Here is a 20,166-nt window from a genome sequence, read left to right as displayed (position 1 = left end):
AGAGCAGAGAAGCAGCAGTGTTTTATAAGACTCACAAATATTCACATCAACGAAAGGACCCCCCCCAGCCTGGTGACACCCCCCTCCCATGGGGTCTGGGGGGAAGAAGGGGTGGGAGTGGGAGTGCTATTCTTCCCCCAAAGCTGGTCCCGTGTGTGGGAGGGAGCAGCCATGCCAGCAGCATCCCCCCCACATATCCAAAGGTAGCTGGTTCCCTGGTGGGGGAGGGGGTCATGTGAGGGGGCTACGGGGGGCAGAAGTCCGTGAAGTAGGGGTGCTGCAGCGCATCCTCCGCTGAGATCCGATGCACTGGGTTGCACTTCAACAGGTTCTGCAGAGCCAAAAGGGGGGAGGTAAATGGAGAGCTCAGCCCCCCAGCAGCAGATGATGCTCCTACAGGAAGGTGGGGAGGGGATATTTCCCCCACCCCTCCTGCCCCACACACTTCCCAAGGCCTGAAAAGGGCTGTTTGCGCCCCGCCTGCCAGGTTGGTGGGGGAGGAGAAGCCCCACAAGAAGAGAAGGGCTGCCCCACTCTGCACAGTTGGAGGGAAAAAACCCAGTCTTGCTAAGATGCCAGTTTGAGCCCCCCCCCCCGGGCCTATTTGAGGGAATGGGTGGGGGAGAACCCCAGAGATGGATGGGGAGCAGCACAAGGTGGGAAACACAGGCATTTGGGGGGATGGGGGGCAGAGCACCCACCTGAAGGAGGTCCCGGCCAGTCGTGTTGAGCTTGGGCACCACATTGACCAGAGAGGTTGTCGCTGGGTACATGGGGTACGGCTGTGGGGAAAGAAATTGGTGGGCGGCATGCATGCTGGGGGGCTCTTCCTGACCCCAGAGCCCCCTTCCCACCCCAGGAGAGAGAGACTCACCTTGTAATCAGGTAGTTTGGTCATTCCCGGCCACTGCTCTTCCGTCGGAGTGCCCAGCAGCGTGGCAGAGCAGTCAAGGGCCTTGGCTGGGAGGGGAGTGCGTTTCTGTCAACCTCAATGGAAGCCCCCTCCCACTCAACCCTCCTCCCCAGGACTGGGGCTGGCTGAGGCATGTGCCCTCTCCACATGCACCATGCTTTGGCTTGGGACATTCAGAACACCCCCCCAAGCCTGAAGCAGCACACACAAGGGATGTGCAATCCCTGATCAAACCTCCAAAAGTATGTGTGGGGGAGTGAAAGAGAGAAGGGGAGCCATCCCAAGGCTTCAGGCTGTCGGGGGGGGGGGGGGGGGAGACCTACATTCTGCAAAATCACATTACCATCTAGGAAACACACAACTTATGTACATGCTTGGACTCCACAGACTGTGATCCTCCAGCATCAAAAACACACATGCAAGCATGTGCACACGCACACACGACACATGGCCTCCCAATTGTGGACCCCCCCCACCTCCCCAGCCCCACATGCTAAAAGCCAAGGATATCGGAAGATGCGCTTCAGCTGGTCATCCACATCATTGCCTGGGAAGAGGGGCCGCCCAGCATTTGCTAGCTCTGCCGGAGGGAAGGAAGAGATCATCATCAGCACCTCAAGAGTCCAGCCAGGGCTGGTTCTGCCCAGGGGGGCACCCTCTACCATCCTTGGTGCCCCATTGCCCACAGGGGAGGGCCGCATTACCTGCAAAGATGCATCCGGCTGACCACATGTCTATGGAGGTGGAGTAGAGCTTGGCCCCAAAAAGGACGTCTGGAGGACGGTACCAGAGTGTCACCACCTGCAGGGAAGGAAGGGCAGAAGAGAGCAGGGGCAAACCCTTCTGGAGCCCTCCCCATGGCTGCCTGTGGGGCCAAGAGCCACCCAAGGACAGTGGCCCCTGCATACCTTCAGAGTGCACTTCATAGCGGGCAGAGCTCAATGGGCATGTGTGGACAGGAGAGGCTAGCCCCCCTCCCATGAAATTAAAAGACCACCTGTGGGATTTGGGAAGGGGGTCCATCGCTCCAGCCCTCCTTAGGACAGAGTAAAAACATGGGAGGGGGAGGCTCATCCATGCTGAGATGCTGGAAGCAGAAGGTTCTCCCTTGTTGACTCCACAGAATGATGTACCTCCTTCTTTCTTCACAAACCCCCCCCCCCCCCCCCAAGAGCCTTAATTCCCCATAGGAGCAGTAAAGCATCCTTACTCACATTTGCACCCTCAGTGAAAAGAGGGTGAACTTGACATTCATGACACCCCACCACCAAAAAAGAAATGGGGAACAGCCAGCAGATTCCCCATATGTCAGGAATCTTTCAGGACGATTGTTGCTCTGCTCACCTCAGCCGAGTAGCACCGCACAGGGATGCCAAAGGCCCGGGCCAGCCCAAAGTCCGCCAGTTTCAGCTCCCCATTCTGCAAGCAAAGGCACCGGTTGGCACTGCCAGGGGAACCGCTCAATGCTTGGAAAGGCAGAAGGGGCTCCCACGCTCTTCCAGGGCCAAAGACTCACCCGGTTGATCAGTAGATTCTGGGGCTTCAGGTCTCGGTGCAAAACATTCCGGCTGTGGCAAAAGGCCAGGCCCTTCAGCAGCTGGTACATGAAAGACTGTGGAGAGGAGGCCAGAAGGTGCTGTGGCTCCAAAACCCACAACAACAGCTTCACCGATGCCACCCATTTGCCAACGCAACCCACTGCCCCCTGCCCCATCTCACTCACCTTGACAATTTCAGGATCCAGGTCCCCATTGCAGCTGTCAAAGTATTTCTTCAGATCCTGGAAGGAGCAAATATAAAGATAATAACTTGGAAAGCGGGATATAAACAAATATAATAATAGTGATGATGATGATGATGATGAGTCGGTAGTCACGGTACAGAGAGAGAGTGGGCAACCTGGACGGCCCCTCTGCAGTTCACCCTCTCCCTGGGAATTTGTAGCCACAGGTCATCCCAAGAGACCCCATGGTGGCCGGTGCTGCAGGGATGGGGAATCCGCTCCTGAAATGGCCGTTGCTCCTCCTCCTGCCCAAGGGATCAGGTCCAGCAATGCCAGGAGGGATCACCCACACCTGGGCAATGGGGGCAGCGGCTGCCCCTGGACCACCAACCCAGGAGCTGCTCATCAGGGGGGCTGGGGCTGTAGGTTATGGATGGAGGGCGGTGGCAAAATAAATGCATAGCCCCCCACAAGTATTCTGCCCACTTGCAATTAAATATTCATCCAGCGTTAAACATCTAGTGTGGCAGTGACTTAACCCTTCAGCTGATCATTTAGAAATACGGTTTAGGCATCCAAAGATGTGGGGCAGACCAGGGACTAAAGACACAGCAAGCAAAAGAGGACGGGGTCCGGGAGGGAACAACGTTCATGGTCTCACTCTTTGCAATGCTAGAAATTTCAGGAGTGGAGGAAGATTTCATTCGGGAGGCACTTCCCCCTCCTCAACAGCTACACTTCTGGGCCAGACAGATTCATGGAAGAAGTGCCTCCAGTCTGGAAGAGGGAACCCCAAGGGCCACCCAGTTGAACCCACCGCCAGACAGCAATTCCTGGCCAAATGACCCGCTGCGGCAGCTGTGTGCTTCTCCTCCAGGGAGAAGGCACAGAGTCACCCCCTGGGAGCCATGAGGAGGGTGGGCCACAGCACCCATGCCCTGCTTGTGGGCTTCCCATGCGGGGGTCTCATCAGGCGCCTGTGGGAGCAGAACCCTCCACAGCATTTTATCCATCTCAGAAAGAAAGGTCCAAACGCTGCCGCCACTATTGCCAGAAGGAGAACATGCTGCAAAAGCCTTCAGGGCTGCTTTGGTCACATCTGACTCTGGGGCTCTCCCAATGTTCCTGGAAAGTCCAGTTGCCACCTTCCCAGAACCCCCCCCCCCGCCCCCCTTACCTGGTCGCAGAACTCAAAGACCAGCGTGAGCTTCTTGTCGCTGTGCAGGACGTCATGCAATCTGGGGGGGGGGGAGAAAGGGTTCAAAGGGGCAGAGAAGAAGCCCCCCACCCCTGCAGATGACCCTCCAATTTGAGCAGAAGGAGAGGGGGGGCAGATGGCTGGACGGACAGAGGAGTGCTCAGCCTGCAAGGAGACAGAAGGCTGTGGGGATCTTACAGGGAGAAGGCAAAGAGCCTTGGAGGGCCACAACCACACCAGCGCCCCCCCCCCCATTCTGTCGGCAGGGAGGGCTGGGTGCCCTGGCCTGCTCTTTCTAGGGACTCAAGGTCAGCTCAGCCAAACATTTAGTCAAGTAAATTCAACATTTAAAGATCCACCATCACCACCAGAAAAGGCACCAGGGCTGCAAATAAAGCCTCAAGAGAAGTAACTGGCAAGCCCACTGCAAAACTAACCCTAAGTCTAAAGAGAGTGTCTTGCAAGCCTTGCAAAAGACCGCCTTCTCTCCGCAACAGGAGGGCCTCTCAGAGCATAAGAAACCACCGCAAGGAGGGCCCTGCTCTGCCCTTAGGACTGGTGCAGCCATGGCAGGGCAGGGTTTTAGGCACATGGGTCAAGGCCCAGCTCCCAGCATGTGGGAGAAGCAGTGGGCCAGAGAGGTGGGTCCCAGGGGCGCTGGGCTGTAAAGAAGTAAAGCTAGCCACTGGAAAGGAGCCCAGAAGCACCCAGCCCTACTGCTGTGCCACAGCATGGCCCTGGGCACCCCCTCTGACACTGTGCCAGCGACCCCACTCTGCAAGGGCTGAAACTGCCATATACTCTTCAAGGGCAGCCCTATATAAAGCACAGTGCAGTAGTCATGCCTTGTTAGGAGACAAAACAGGCAATGTCACATTGGAGCACAGTCTGAAATGCATTCGAGACAAGACCCTAATGAAGATCCAGACTTTGCACAATCCCTCTGTGCAAGTGCTGCGGAGGAACACATGCAGGAGCTGCCAGGGCCCACTCTTCACACGCACAGGAGCCATGCCTCCATTGCCAGGGGCCCTGGGGCCACAGGGGCCAGGGCTGCAGTGGGGGGCCCCTCAGGACACATGGGCCCCTGAAGCGGGGCAGGTAAGGCAGTAGTACATGCATTGGCAACCTCACGCCTTGATTTCTGTAATGCACTCTACATAGGCTACCATAGAATCCGAGGGTTGGAAGAGCGCAAGGGCCATCCAGCCCAACCCCTGGGTGCTTGGTCCGGAAACTTCAGTAAGATCAGAACATGGCAGCCAGACCGGTCTCCGGTGCATCCAGAAGAGACCATACAACACCGATCCTAAGATCCCATCAGTTTCTGGGCCCAGAACAAGGTGCTGGTGATTGCCTTGAAAGCTCTCAATGGCTTGGACCTTCCTTCCCTGCCTATCATGCTCCTGGCCCACTGAGCTCCTGGGGAGGGATCTGCTCCAGCCCTATAAAGCAAGGCTGCCCTAGTGGGCCCCCCAAAGGGCTTGGATTGTGGGGTGCCCTGAGGAGGAGGAGATCCGGCCCATTGCCACCGACACAGCTTTCCAAAGCTGCACAGAGGGACCTCTGACGGCAGGCCTTTCCCATGGACCCAAGACCTCCGGCCACACTTTGCGCATGCTCCAGGGTTTGTTGCCGTACAATTTTGTGTTAACTCTTATATCGTTCACTGTCTTCTAAGAGGGGGGTTGAGGTGGCTTTTAATCTCTGTAAGTCCCCCCCCCTTTTGATGGCCTCTTCTCGAGGGAAGGGATAAAAGACATGCTGCTGCTGCTGCTGTTGTTGTTGTTGTTATTAAGGCAAAGGCCGGCCCCAGAGGGACCCCTGGAGACCCCCCCCCCCAGACTCACCTGACAATGTTCTTGTGCTTCAGCTCCTTCAGGAGGCAGATCTCCCGCAGAGCGGAGCTGGGCCACCCCTAAAGAGAGAGAGAGGGAGAGAGGGAGTTCCTCTTTGGCTCCAGGCACCCGGCCTCCTCTGGGGCTCCAAAGGGCCCTCCCCGCCCGGAGACCCCGAGGGACCCAGGCCCTGCTGCTGCTGACGACGACACGTGTACGCGCGCTCACACACACCGCCAAGGCCCCTCCTCTCTGGGGCGCCTGGAGGGGCCCTGAGGGAGAGAGAGAAGGGGGGGGCGCTCTGCCCATGTCTCTCTCGGGGCCGAGGGCCTTCCTCCATTGGCTGCCCCCCAAGAGCCCCTCCGTGACCCTCCGGACCTCGTCGTCGTCGTCCAGGCGGACCCTCTTGAGGGCGACGATCTCGTGGGTCTCCCGGTTCTTGGCCTTGAAGACGGTCCCGTAGGTCCCTGTGGGGAAGCCAGAGAGAGAGGGGCATGATGGCAGGGAGGGAGGAGGGGAAGGGGCCCCGGGACACAGACGCCCCTCGCTCCCTGCCTCCCTCCCGCGGACCTTCTCCGATCTTCTCCAGCTTCTCGTACTTCTGCATGGCTGCCGAGAGAGACCCCGACAGGACCCTCCCTCCCTCCGACTACATCCCCCAGCATGCACCGCTCCCGGGGCTCAGGGGCGGAGACTGCGGCTCCCGGCGTGCCCCGCGACGCCTCTCCGCTCCGGGCCTCCGCCGACTACATCCCCCAGCATGCACCGTTCCCGGGGCGACGCCTCTCCGCTCCGCCAGGCTTCCTGGGCGGGAGGCAGCCAGGCCCAGAGGCTGCGCTGGCCCTTGCCTTGACGGGAGGAGCCCCGTCCGCCCAACCTTGCCTTTGCCCTTTGGGAGGCAGCAGGGGCGCCATGGGACTGCATTCCTGTCCCCTTCTCTCTTGGCAGGCCCCCATCCAAGTAGTGACCGGGGCTGGCCCTGCTTAGCTCCCAGGGTCTGGTGCCTCTGCTGCCCCCCCCCAAAAAAAGGCCCATCTCTTGTGCCCAGCGCCCCGGGTCAGAGGTGGCCTGCTCCAGCCCCTTCTTCCCACCTGCAGCCCAAGCATCCCTTCTGCTTCAAGGCCGTCTTCCTCGCTTCCAGTGGGGCGCTTTTGAGCCCCGGGGGTCGGGCCCTCTCCTCTCCTCCTCTCCGCAGCGGCTATTCTGGCTGTCGATGTCCAGCCGTGGCAGGCAGCCCAGTAACGGCCGGAGCAAGTGGGGCCTGACCAAGGCAGACCAAGGGTCACTTCCCTCCTCCACTCTTCTTGCTGCCAACCAGGATCGCATTGGCCTTTTCAGCTGCAGCATCGCAAGATGGACTCCTAGGTCCCTGTCAGACGCAGAAGTCTCCTTGAGCCGGGTCCCATCTTCTTCTATCTCTGCATTCCCTTTTTTCTGCCCAGCCTGACATCCATTTTGTTCCTTTTGGCCCGTCTCTCCGGTCTGACAAGGTCATTGTGAAACCCGACCCGCTGCTTAATTTGGTCTCACCTGCAAATCTGATAAGGATGCCCTCTGTTCTGTCATCTGAGTCACTGATGAAGGAGGACAGGCCCCTGCGGAGGGCACCCGGCTCCTGGCTCCTCTCCAGGACCAACGCTCCCTGCTCTCCAAACGCACCTGAGAAGGAGACTGAAGCCTAGGAAAACCCTCACGCTGCCAACCTCTTTCTTTCAGTCCGTCTCTCCATTATTATTATTATCATTATTGTTGCATCTAAAGGTATCTGAGGAAGTAGCCATAAGTCTATGGAAGCTCATGCTGCCAACTTCTTTCATTTAGTCTCAAGGCTGCTGTAAGGTCTCTACATACTGATTCTCTTTGGGTCCCCTTCTCTCCAAAACAGGGCTCTGTTCTGGGTCCCCTTCTGTTTTCTCTCTACACACTGTCCTTAGGAAAACTCATCAGCTCCTTTCGCTTTTCCTACCATCTCTATGCCGATGACACCCAGCTGTATCTTTCCGCCCCTGACCTTTCTCCAAGGCTTCAACAGCAAGTCTCGTCTTGCTTCACAGCCGTCTCACAGTGGATGCGCCATCAGCGTTTGAAGCTCAACATGTCCAAGACGGAGCTTCTTGTCTTTCCTCCTAAGCCCACCCTTCAACACTCCTTTTCTGTCTCTGTGGACAACATTTCTATTCAACCAGTCCAGCAAGCCCTTAGTCTTGGCTTTATCTTTGGCTCTTCTCTGTCGTGTGTCCCTCAGATCCAGACCACAGCCAAGGCTTGTCGATTGCCAAAATCCGACCATATCTCTCCGCCTCTTCTGCCAAGATCCTGGTCCATGCCCTAGTGATCTCACGACTGGATTCCTGTAACGTCCTCCTGGCTGGGCTTCCTCTTTCTCACCTCCGTCCTTTAATCTCTGTCCAGCATTCACTTCCACCCACCGCTCTGACCACATCTCTCCTGTGTTGGCATCCCTTCACTGGCTCCACCTTCCTTTCCGCATTCAGTATAAGCTCCTGCTGTTGACATTTAAAGCCCTCCATGGGCTGCCCCTCCTTACTTATCAGACCTTCTTTCTCCTCACCTTCCCACTCAGACCCTCCGTTCTGGTAGTCAAGGTCTGCTGTCACAGCCCAGGATTTCCTCTGCCCCATCCCGGATTCGCCCCTTTTCACTCGCTGCCCCTCACTCCTGGAACCTTCTTCCCCTGAGAGACACAAGGGCCCTGATCGCTTCTTTAACCAGCTTCAAAACGGAGCTGAAGACCATCCTGTTCAGGGAAGCCTTCCCAGGCATTGCACAATTGTCGCTTGCTATTTGATGTTCTTTTGTTGCCTGTTTTATTGAATCACCTCCTGTATTGCTATGTATTTTATATGTATTATCCTTCTAGAGAGGCAGGCTAGCTCCAACAGGCCTTCCTGGAAGAAGATGAACCATCCACTAAGAAGCCAAGCCCTCCCTCCAGTCCCTCTCCCCTGATCCAGGCCTCGGAGGCCCTCATCCCCTTCTTCCCCTCCGCCATTCCCTTCTCCTCCTTTTGTGTGGTGTCTTTTTAGATTGTAAGCCTGAGGGCAGGGAACCATCTAATTAAAGGGTTGTACGTACAGCGCTGTGTAAATTTACAGCGCTTTATAAATAAAGGTTAATAATAATAATAATAATAAATTCTACTAAAATGGCTATCTCTTTGAATAGTCCTTGTTGTTGTTGTTGTTGTTCCTGGTGACCCACGTCCGACTGACCGGGTGGCCATGAGTCAAGGCCGACTGGAAGACAGCTAGCCAGGGCAAGGGGACCCTCTCCTGGCATTTTCTGTGCCCTCTTTGCCCAGAGGGGCTCGCCTTTGCCTCCGCTGAGGCTGAGAGCGTGGGACGTGCCCAAGGCCACCCAGGGGCTGATTCGAGCCCTGATCTCTAGAGCTGTGGCCCAAGGCCAAAGTCCTGACCCCTGGCTGGCTCTCTCTCAGCCAGTGACAAGTCTGCCTGGCAACAGACAGCGCTTTACCAACTTGTCTGCAAAAGTATTGGGGGGGGGGACTCAAATACAGTCCCAGGCCCCCCCAAAGTGAGCTGGAAGCTTGCGAGAGGCTTGTGGGCGGCCAGCGGGGCAGCCCCCCAGGACTGGGCCCCAAAGACAACTGAAGCCATGGGGAGACTGGGCCAAAGGGTGGTAGGGCCCACCAGCAAAGGACCCACCTCCCCACCCTCCCTTGCCCCTCCTGGGACTGCAAAGCCCATGTGTCTCTCTCCAGGCGCAGCACGAGGGGCCCCTTTGGGGCGAGGCCGGGCCTGGCACGCGTCCTCCCTTTTGGGACTAGCCAAGAAGCGTGGCTTTGCATTCATAGAGCAGAGCGGGGGGCCGAAGCCAGGGACTCCGGGGCGAGGCTAGGACCTCTCGCCAGGGCTGGAGAGGGACGGCGGCAGCCCCGCTCCAGTCGGCGCTCATCTCGATTCAGCTCCGTCCCGCCGCTTTCGGGGCCCCGCCCTTGTGGGCGTGGCCGGGCGTGGCGGCCTCGGGGGCGTGGCCTTGCGCTGCGTGCACGTGGCGCCGGGGAGGCGTCGGGGGCGCGCCGGCCGGGGCCTTCCCTCCCCCGCGCATGCGCCCTCCTCCGGCCGCCAGCCTCCTCCTCGGAAGGAAGGAAGGCAGGAAGGCGGTCTGTCTCTCTGGGCAGTCCGTGCGCGCGGCCGGGCGAGGCGAGGCGCGGCCCCGGCGGAGGGTGAGAGCGGGGCGCGGGCACGCGGGGGTCCAGGGAGGGAGCGCGCGGCCGGACATTCCTCCTTTCCTTGGTCCCTTGGGCCTCTGTCCGGCGGAGAGGAAGAGGAGGGCTCTGCACTCTGCGCGCGCTCAGAGGGCCCCACCCTTCGTCCCAGGGGAAATGGGGGCTGGAAAGACCCCCCCATTCAGATCCCCAGCTGTGTCCCCAAGAGCCAGGCCAAGGAGGGTCCCTGGAGCCCCATCCCAAGAGGGAGAGTGCAGGGCCCCATGGCTCCCCTGGCACCCACTGGCTGCCCTGGGTCAGTTGTCCACCTGGTCAAGCAGCCAAAGGCTGTGGTCCTAGCGCCAGACCCCCAACGGCCTCTGGGGCACCCCACCCCTGGCACCCCTGGCATGCCAGCCCCTTCCTGGCCCCGACTTTGGGGCCCCCCCCCCCCCAACTGCAGACCCCCCCCATTGGTTGTGCGTATTTAACCAAAGCATTGACCCCCATCCCAAAACTCTAGGATCTCCATCCATCCGAAGCACATCAGCCAAGCCAAGTGGGCAACAGCCTCTGCAAACAGCCTGGCAAAGTGGGGCAGGGAGGACGGCCCAAAGGCAAAGCCAGCCGGGCCTCAGTGAGAGGCCGGTTTGTTCCCCTCAGCCTGGCGGTCAAGGGAGTGCTGCTCCTTTGGCCACTGGACGCAGGGGTGGCCACTTGCCCACCCTCTTGCCTGCCCTCCGTGGGCGACAGGCGCACCAGCCGCACCCTCTCCCTTCCTGCGCCCGTCTGTGCCACCACCGCCTTTGCCAGGAGCACTTGGCACAGCGAGTGCCTGAACGTAGCTGGAAGGGGTGCGTGTGCGAGAGCCACTTGTGGGGTGCTGCTGCCCCAGGTTTAGACGTCCGCCCGCTGGTCCCCTTCCTGCCACTGGAGTTGTGCTTGTCTCTCTGCAGTGCTCCGCTTTCCCACACTCACAGACAGTGGCAGCCCCGCACATGGAACGCCAACCCTGCGCAGGTCCGGCGCTGGCTCCTTTCCGGCGTCAGGCAGAGACACCGCTTTTAATTAAGGCTTTGGGGCCTGATTCACATTCAGACATGCCCAAGGTTTTAACTCCTTTCAGGTCTTTGGCAGCTCTTGGAACTTGCTTGGGTGATTTAATATGCTTTTATCTTCAGCGCAGAACCGCTTGCCTTCTTTGATTTGTTCTCATGATAAAAGACTGGGACGGAAATGTTTTAATGCATTTAAATAAATGCAGGATTACTTCCATGTTGCTTTTTCAGAAGCCAAAGCAGCAAATGGATCACAGAACCACCATCAAAGAGGCAGAACCATGGCACAGAATGGAACCCAGCAAAGGGTTCCTCAAAACCAGGGCAAAGGAAAACCCCAAAGCCCCCCACTATTTTAATTTGGGAGATTTGGGTGACTTTTTTGTCCTACAAATGTGAATCCGATTTAACCTGAGCCTCCCCCAGTGTTTAAAGAGCAGCTAAAATCCTCCCCCAAAAGCAACCTGGAGTGACCCCTGACTTCTGGGGTCACTAGACCTTGTTTGCAGGCATGGGAGGGGGGCCTTTCCCCATTCTTGGGTTGATCCCCATTTTTTTGTCCTTTATTTTGTGGAAGACTTTGTGTGTCTTTGTTCTGGAGGAAGAAGGCAGATTGTTGTTGGGGGGGAGGAATAGTTTAAGGAACTCTGCATATTTGGGATTTGCAGGATGGACCTTCCTGTCTCCGAATCTGCTGAACTGAGCCAAGCAGGCCCTCTGGGGGTCTTGGCATTCCCTGCCCCCCCCCGTTACCCACTGATTTTGGGAAGCAGTGGGTGTGTCACCCGGACCAGGGCAGTGCGGAGGGTCAAGCCCACTTTCCCTTTGCCCAGTGGCTAGGGATGCCCTTGGCAGACGTTTGCATTCAGAGGGTCTTCTGCCAGATGGGCTGTGTTTCTGTGTTGCAGTGCTTCAAGGTCCGGCACACGGAGCCTGGCCTGGCCTGGATGGCCTGGGGGTTGCAGGGGGAGCCACTTGGGTCGGCCGGCCAGCTTGGTGGCAGTTAGCAGAGCGTGCAGCTGGACGGTTTGTCCGGAGATGGATTCCTTCCGCCCGTTGACAGGTGCCAACTGCAAAGATGATCTAGGCGATTGCTTTGTCTTGGCAGGGCTCCCACTTGGCAAAACACCAGCTGGGGGGGGAGATTGGCCACAGTCCGTCTGGGTGCCGGGTGGCCGGCCAGAGACTGTGCATAGTGCTAGTTCTGGGGGTGGTCTGTGAGGGCAGGTGGGTTTTCCTTCTGTTCAGTGCCCCATGTCTCACCAGACAGAGGGAGACGGAAGTGTTCCCAAAGACCAGTTCCATACAAGTTGCCCCCCTCCCATTCTGTCCTGTCACTACCTGAACACACCTGGTCATGGCTCACCTTGGAAGCCAAGCAGGGCCAGGTCAGGTTAGCCTTTAGCTGGGAGACCCCCATCCCATCACCTGCCCAAGGGGAATATGTGGAGTCTTTCCAAGTGGGGCTGGGAAAGCGTCCTGCCAGGCACAGCCCATCAAAGTAGACAAAATAGGGCTGCTGCTGTCATTGTTAGTGTTAGTATTTCTGTGCCACTTTTGTCCCAGTTCAGGACTCAAAGCAGCTTACAACAAATAAAAATACACATTATTAATAATTCACAAGACGTAGAACATTGAAAACATATGTTGCTAAACACACACAGCAACACAATAATTAGCAAGATCCAGTACAATGTTTAGGCAAGACAGGCCTTTTGCATCACAAAATGCCTGTTGGAACAGAGAACTCTTCTCTTGTCTGTGAAAAGAAAGCAGAGAGCTTGCTGTCTAACTTCTCTTGGAAGGGAGTCCCAGAGATCCTGGGAGGGAAGCCACCAAGAAGCCCCCATCCTCTCCCATGGCCCCACCAGTGGTCCCTGGGAAGGTGGAGGGTCAAAGAAGTCTCCCCCCCCCCCCCCCCGGCACACCCTTCCACCAAAGGCTTCTCCCTCCTTTCTCCCCAGCTATGGGGGACCTCAATGGTCCATTGCAGCCCTGAAGGCCCGACAGCTATAGTCAGATCCATGGGGAGGAAGAAGAGAGACAGGGTCACCCTCAGACCCCTCCTCCCCTTTAAGTCCCTCCCAGCCAGACCTTTCAGCAGGAGCCTGTGTCCCAGGGGCGTTTGGGGGGCTGGCACCCTCCCTTTGCGGTCACCGGTGCCTAAGGGGTGCCACCCCACACTCCCCACAACCCCCTCCCCCACAACCCCTCCTGGTAGTGCCAGGGAAGGGAAGGGACTTTCCTGTAAACCCCCCCCCCCCACTTCCCCAGGCCTAGTTTCCTGAGCCTTGGCTCATTCCTTTGCAGTGATGGTGTGTCTTCCTGCATGGCCCTTGAGGTTCCCTCCGGCTCCAGCTCCAGGATTCGGTGTTTCCCCCTCACCTGATCTGGTGGAAAGAAGACCCCAAATGAGGAGGCTTTTGGCCGTGGGGGTGGGGGTGGGAGGTTGGGGGGAGCCAGCTCTCTCCTGCAGACCCCCTCCAAAAGACATCCTGCAGGCCTTTCTCCCAGTTTTGCTGCCCAGAGTTTGTCTTGAGCGGCTGCCAACTTCACGAGGCCTCTTGGCCTTCTCTCCACCTGCACTGCCTTCCTGCCTGCCTGCACTGATTTCTTTCTCTCTTTTCCTTCCTTCCTTCTTTCCTTCCTTTCTTTCTGGAGGGTCTCAGGGCCCCTTCAGTGACAGCTCTGCAGCTGAAATTATTTTAGGTCCCCAGAATGTCTGCAAATGGGTTGTGTGTGTGAAGTGGGGTGAACCGGGGCTGCAACCCAGAGCCCTCTGGGGTCCCCCCACCTGCCCCATAGGCTTGATTTCGGACTCCAAGATACGCTGGGGCTAAGGATCCATGTGCCTTCCCCCACCGTGACCTTGACTAGCCACTGCTCCTTGCCCCCCCCCTGGACATTGGGGGGAGCCATGGGACCCTGATTAGGCCAAAGTTAAACATTAGTTGAGTCCAGAGGAGGAGAGATTAAGGGAGCAAACCGTGACTGCCTTCCCAACTTTCAAAGGAGACCGGCTGGCCAGAGGGGTGTGTTTGCATGTGCGTATGTCTGTGGGCACACGCCTGTGGCTGTGGGTCTCGAGTGTGTGTGTACTGAGGCTCACCTTATCCAGTCCAGATAACAGGTGGAGGCTGCACAGTCTTGTTCTCAAGGACACGAAGGGAGCCTGTCTTAAATGTTTTGGCCGGGACCTTTGGGGCCCAGTCTTTGAGCCTCCTCCGCAAGGGCTTCAGAGAGGTGCCTGGGTGGGTTGGGGCCGAGTGGCTCCTCCTGCGCGTCTTTTTGCCCCCCACTCCGCATTCTGTGGGGCAAAGCAGCTCTGCTCTTTGCCTTCGGTGAGGTCTCTCCAAGCCAGGCTTTGCTGGGACTGGGTGGACTGGGGTCCCCCAGGGTCTGGCCTGGGGTCCCCGGGGTGCCTCTCCTGCTGTGGCAGATGGCACAGACGGAATGTGGCCGTGTCCCGCTGCCTGGAGGCAAACAGACAGTCCTATAGAGGCAGGGGGACATGACTGCTCTGCAGAGCCTCCTTGGTCAGGGGCAGAGTGCCTTCCAGTGCCAGGCCTGGGGGGGGGGGGTGCCTTTGTTGGTCAGGGCTGAGAGTCTGATACACAGAAGGATAGTTGTAATGCATTGGGGGGGGCGTTGCCAGAGATAAATTGTTTTTTGCATGATGAGGGGTGTGTGACAACGTCCCAAATATCTTGGGGCACTGAGCATGCATGTGTGCCCCCCCCCCCCCCCTTTCCCCCTGAGGTTTTCCCAGCTTCAGCCCTTTGAGAGCGGCCAAAGCTGGACAGCACGGACTCAGGGCATGGGGTCTTCTGCATGGGGCCGCCCTTGCAGTCAGCCCATAGGCTTCAAGTGGTCTTCACTGACCAGAAAGGTGGTCAGCCTTTGAAATTGGACCTGGGTCAGCCTATCTCTTTCAGCCCTTTGATCCTGCGCAGTCTGAGTGCCACTTTGAGCCTCCATTCAATGGCTTTTGAAACCTGTCCCTGCTTTAAAACCTGCCTTCTTGGGGCCTTTGTGGTCAGCAGAGGTCTAGCATGGGGTGGGGGGTGAGGAGCAGGGGATGGAGAGTGTGGGGTCTTCTTAGTGGTGGGGCCTAGTGTGGGGACTTTTTCTCCACCTTGTGGATGGGTAGGTGGTCCTTCTTCCCCATTTCTGGGCACCGTGTAGCCCAAGAGCCCAGCTTTCCACTTTGTCCCTGTGAACCCTTCCAGCTGGGGTGGGGGCACACAGTTTAGCTTTGCCCTTTTGGACAATTTTAATTATTATTATTATTATTATTATTTGTATTTGTATTTCCTGCTTCTCCAAAGATTGATTTTAGCCATGTTGCCTTATTACGTGTCAGCCTTATTACGCTCTTTAGGGGACTGTGGCACAGGTGGTGGGCAGGTGCCCTTTCCTCCATGTTGCCGGTGGTCTTCTGCCTTCACTTTAAACACCTTTCAAATGTCCCATCCTGGTTGTTGAGTCTTTAAACTCTGGCAGATGTCCTGAAAGGCTTGAGTGCACATGTGTGTCCAGAGCCTCTGGAGGGCACATCCCGTGTGGCCTTTGGGGACCCCCATCCTCACCCCTCTTCCTGGCAGGGGGCTCTGTGCTTCCCTCTGGAGGGGCCTCACTGGGGAGAGGGGTGGCCTGATGGGAGGGGAGGATGTGGGGAGGGGGCACCTCGCTAGCCCCCTGCCAGGTGACTCATCCTCTCCTGGACCCCTCTTTTTCAGACCACCCTTCACCCACCCCCCCGGAATGGCCTGGCCCAAAGCAGCTGCTTCACCCCGTCCAAACTGAGTCCTGAGACTGTGGCCCTTGACCAGGAGGAAGAGGAAGAGGTGAGTAAGCGGGCAAAGGAGTGTGTGGCAGCTGCGTGGGTTTCAGGTCCTCTGTTGGCTTTGGGTTGGGTGGCAGGGATGCCAGATTCATGAGGGCAGCTCCTTCTCCCCTTCCACTGGGGCCTGAGAACCATCTCGCAGGTGGAAGGGGCTCCTTCACTTTGGCTTTTGAGAATTAGGTTTTGGGGGTGAGGGGGTCTCTTTGGGGCAGATGGGGTGGGGGCTCAGGAATTCTGTCTTGGGCTCTTCCAGGGTGGGAAGGGCTGTGAGGGGGGAGCAGTTGGGGGTCCCTCCTTCCTCCTCTGAAGCCCCTCTGGAGTTTTGGGGGCACAGCCTTTGTCTGCTGAGACCACATCCTCCTGCCCTTGTGCTTGTTCCATGGTCTGTGTGTGTTTGTGTGTGGAAGAGTGAGTGAGTGTTGGGTTGTGCAATTGCTCTATTTCCCCCCCCCCTCAGTCTACAGGGAAAGTGATGGGGGAATGCAGGGGGCATGTGTTTCTTAATTGGTCCTCTGGTCAAGCCATGGGGTTGATTCAGGGCATCAGTCCAGCCACAATTACTCGGACCTCTCAAGGCGAAGAATGTGATTTTGCCCACATCCCAGTGGGTGCCCCCTGCCTGTGCCAAGGGGAGTGGGAAGTGGACACCTCCTGCCCTCTCCTGTGCTTGCAGTGGGAGTGATGGAGTGTGGCCGTGCAGTGCATGGGAGGAACATGGTGCTAGTGAGGGGCAAGGCTAGGCAAAGGCCCTAGAAGAGTGTTGGAGTGAAAAGAGGGATGCTTACCAGCTCAGCTGGCTCTGACTTGGGTTTAATAGTTTTTAAATTGCACTTGAAATTTTTTACACTGTTTTATTGTATGTTTATATATTGTAATTTTATTCTGTATTGATGTATTGTTGTATCCTTTGCTTTGTACACCGCTTTGATCAATGCGGAAAAGCGGTATAGAAATTATTATTATTATTATTATTATTATCATTATTATTATTATTATTATTATTCAGGGAGGGTCTGCCCTTCGGCCCCTCCACTGCCATATCCATCATGATGGGAAGGCAGTCAAGAAAGAGCCAAGTCAGGAGGGGGGGGGTTTGGCTTGGGATGTCCACTTTCCAGCCCCCCCACCACCACCACCAGCAAGTAGGATGGACTCCCTTGCCATCCTCCTCTACAGCACTTTTCTGGCTTGGCCTCAGTCTTCCTTGTTTGTAAAATGGGATCAGCTCTTCTGCCTACTTACTTGCCATCTGCTGAAACAGCCGATGCTGTAGAAGAGGCTGGAGCTGATTTTGGCAAAGATGTTAGAAAGAGGTGTGTGAATAATGAAAGGGTGTTTTGGGAAGCAGGGAGAGTGGGAGAGTGATGGACCCGTGATTGTGGAAGGCTGGAGCCAGGGGCCACCAACGGCTAGGGAGCCTGTCCTGGGCCGACTTCCCTTGGGCTTCGCTTTGTCTGTCACAAGGGGGTTGGGGGAAGAAGGACCCCTCTTTCTGGTGGGCTGTGCCCAGGAAGATTTTCCAGCTGTGTGCAGGTGGCCAAGGTGCCGTCAACAGCCCGGTGGGTGCGTTTGCTTCCTTCTCAGCTGGAGGAATCTGGCCTGGAGGAGAAGCCCTGGAGCTGGGGATGTTTAGCCTGGAGAAAAGAAGGTTAAGAGGTGATATGATAGCCCTGTTTAAGTATTTGAAGGGATGTCATGTTGAGGAGGGAGCAAGCTTATTTTCTGCTGCTCCAGAGAACAGGACCCAATGGAGCAATGGATGGAAGCTACAGGAAAAGAGATTCCACCTTAACATCAGGAGGAACTTCCTGACAGTAAGGGCTGTTTGACAGTGGAACAAACTCCCTCGGAGGGTGATAGAGTTTCCTTCCTTGGAGGTCTTTAAACAGAGGCTGGATGGCCATCTGTCGGGGATGCTTTGATGGCCCTAGGGGTCTCTTCCAACTCTATGATTCTATGACATGTGCCAGCCAAAAGGGAAGCTGAGAGAAGTGGGCAGGTGGGCCAGGCTAGATGGCCTCAAGGTGCTCCTCTCAATTTGGCTGAAGGCAGAAGGCCCTCTGCCCATTAGTCCTGACTGAGGAGGTCCTGAGGATGGTGGCTGGGCTCCGTCCTTCCTGCCAATCTCTGTGCCCATCCCTCTGGCCCTACTCTGGACTCACACCTTGAGAGGCAGGAAGGGGCTTGTGCGCATGTGTGCACACACGTGTCTCTGACCCAGCCAGGGCAGCCCCTGAGGGGCTGTTGGTACAAAGATGACGCCTGTGCCCCGGCTGCACCCGCTGCCTCTGCCCCCCTCTGCCCATGAGCACTTCCGCCCCACGGCCGGCTCAGCTCATTAGGGTGTGCCCCCGTGGTGTCGGTGGCTTTGGTGCCAGCTGGAGGCTTGTCTGGTGGCCAGGAGTGGTCTATGGGGCCTCAGAGAAAGGCGCTTCTCCCTCCTCACCCTCCTTTGCAAAGACCATCCCCCAATAATTCCCTGGCCTCCCTGGTGCCAGGCTGGCTCTGGGCACCCCCCCCCCCTCATTATTTGGCAGTTATCCCAGTGCTTGGGACAGGGCATTGGGGAGGGCACTGATTCCCAAAGTCCAGGCCCACCCGTTTTGGATGGGGGATCCTGGTGTCCCTCTCGGAGCCAGGGAGACCCAGAGGGGAGGGTGGGTGGTCTTCTCTCCCTCCTCCAGAAAGACCAGACATTTCCAGGCCCCACAGGCATCATCTGAAACTGCTCCCCCTGCATCCTTGGTGCCCCATAGCGTGGGGGGCAGGCAACAGGGCTCTGGCATAGCCCAGTGTTTCTCTTGCTGACCTTGGAATATCTTGGGGGGGGGCAGAGAAATCAGGGGCAGCTCTTCAAGTGTGGACAGTATCAGGGATGATGGGAGCTACAGTCCACCAAGTTTCCAGGTCAGGAGATGCTTCTTGTTCCTTGCCTGGACCAGGAATTTGGACCTTCCTGGAAAGGAGTCACACCTTGAAAAGTCTGGAAATGGAAACTGGGGTGGGGGTGGGGGAGAGAGTACCATGTGTGTGCGTGCGCAGGTGCAAAGGAGACTCGGAGCCGCTTTGGCCGCTGCCCCCTCCTTCCCTCCCTTTCCTGGCTGGATGCTGAACTCACATCCCTGCCAGGCGGGCAGTGGGTTAGTCCTCTGGAAGTGCCCCAGCAGAACCGCTGCCGGATGTGGGGCTGACTCAGTCCCTTTGGGGTCTTGTGTGGGCCCACGCTCTTGCTGCTGGTCAGAGTGGGAAGCCGAGGCAGAGAGGGCAGCCTTCCTTTTCCTCTTTTTGCTGTGGGGCGGGGGAGCTGAGCCCAGCATCCACTCTTCTCCTTTCTTCCCGGTGGTGGGAGCCAGACTCACTGGGGCAGTGCCTTTGTGCCCCCACCCCACAGGTACTGGCCAGGAGGGGTCTTGGTGTTCCTGCAGAGTTGACCCCACCCCATGCAGTGAGGTCAGAGAGCCTTGTGGTCTGGGGCAGGTGGGGTGTTGGAGGGCATAATTACCTCCTAGCGGGGCAGAGTGGGGGTCAGGAGGGTCTGGACATTAGTGGGTTTGCTTGGCCACTCAAGGCCAGGCCACTCCTGGCTGACGCAGAACAAGGGGTGGGCTCTAATTGGGACTTGCGTTGCCTGCCCCCCTGTGTGGTTTTTTTTTGGGGGGGGGAATACAGGCCAAGAGAGCTGCACAGTTCCCACTGCCTGCCCCACGAAGGGATCTTACCTGCTGCTGTTACAACCTGATCTAAATCTACAGTGCTATATTAAAAAAACATAATAATAATAATCTACAAAGACCTCTCTGGGTGATGTTTTATTATGGTTCCCCAGCAACCCCTGCTAAAGAGTGGAAAGGCTTCCTTTCCTTTTACAAATGAGGGGTGGGGAGACCCCCTTTTCCGTCTGGGACCCTTCTGCCAAGGGGAGATCTTCCCTCCTCCCTGGTTCCAGCTGTCAATGGATTTGGGGCCAGGTGGAGGGTGGGTGCCCCTGGCATGGCCAACTCTCCCAACTACGCAGAGCGGCTGTGGAAGGAAATGTCAGTTTGATTTCGGGAGTGGGGTAGGAATGCAGTTCTGTTTATTGTGTGTTTTGGGGGGGGCTATGTTGCTGGGAGAGCCTGCCTGGGCCCCAAACGTTTGTCATTTCCTTGGAGATGTTGCGTCCCTTCTTCCATGGAAAGGGAAACAGTGGGAAGGGCTGCCCCCCACAACGCCCCACGTGGGGCTGGGAGGTTCTCTCCAGCTCCCCCCCCCCCGACCCCTCTGGACAGTGGGATTGTGTAGCAGACCTTCTGAGGGTGCATGGGGCAGTTCTTGCTGGCATGGGCAAGAGGGTGGCAAGAGACATTTCAGCAGGGGGAGGATGCCTGGTGGCGGTTAGAGGGGGAAGCAGGGTGCCGCAGG

General features: G+C 57.3%; 2 protein-coding genes across 2 annotated transcripts in view; one reads left to right on the top strand and one right to left on the bottom strand.

Moving 5' to 3' along the window:
• Window positions 1–4: 4 nt before the first annotated feature.
• On the bottom strand, window positions 5–6,399 carry CDK5 (cyclin dependent kinase 5). Its single transcript, XM_042477211.1, has 12 exons — window positions 6,243–6,399; window positions 6,051–6,139; window positions 5,685–5,752; window positions 3,814–3,874; window positions 2,637–2,693; window positions 2,430–2,525; window positions 2,258–2,332; window positions 1,618–1,714; window positions 1,424–1,493; window positions 875–935; window positions 702–782; window positions 5–331 (listed from the first exon to the last, which is right to left on the bottom strand). The coding sequence occupies exons 1-12, from the start codon at window positions 6,277–6,279 to the stop codon at window positions 245–247; spliced, it is 879 nt and encodes a 292-aa protein (XP_042333145.1). The 5' UTR covers window positions 6,280–6,399; the 3' UTR covers window positions 5–244.
• A 3,357-nt stretch (window positions 6,400–9,756) lies between these two features.
• SLC4A2 (solute carrier family 4 member 2) overlaps window positions 9,757–20,166 on the top strand; it is a 39,133-nt gene continuing 28,723 nt past the window's right edge. Inside the window, exons 1-2 of the mRNA XM_042472220.1 lie at window positions 9,757–9,879; window positions 15,659–15,766. The gene's annotated coding sequence lies outside the window, so the exon portion shown is untranslated. The remainder of the gene's footprint in view (window positions 9,880–15,658; window positions 15,767–20,166) is intronic.

The sequence above is a fragment of the Sceloporus undulatus genome, chromosome 6, assembly GCF_019175285.1.
Source record: "Sceloporus undulatus isolate JIND9_A2432 ecotype Alabama chromosome 6, SceUnd_v1.1, whole genome shotgun sequence".
Taxonomy (NCBI): Eukaryota; Metazoa; Chordata; class Lepidosauria; order Squamata; family Phrynosomatidae; genus Sceloporus; species Sceloporus undulatus.
This window is presented reverse-complemented; position numbering and strand designations above follow the sequence as displayed.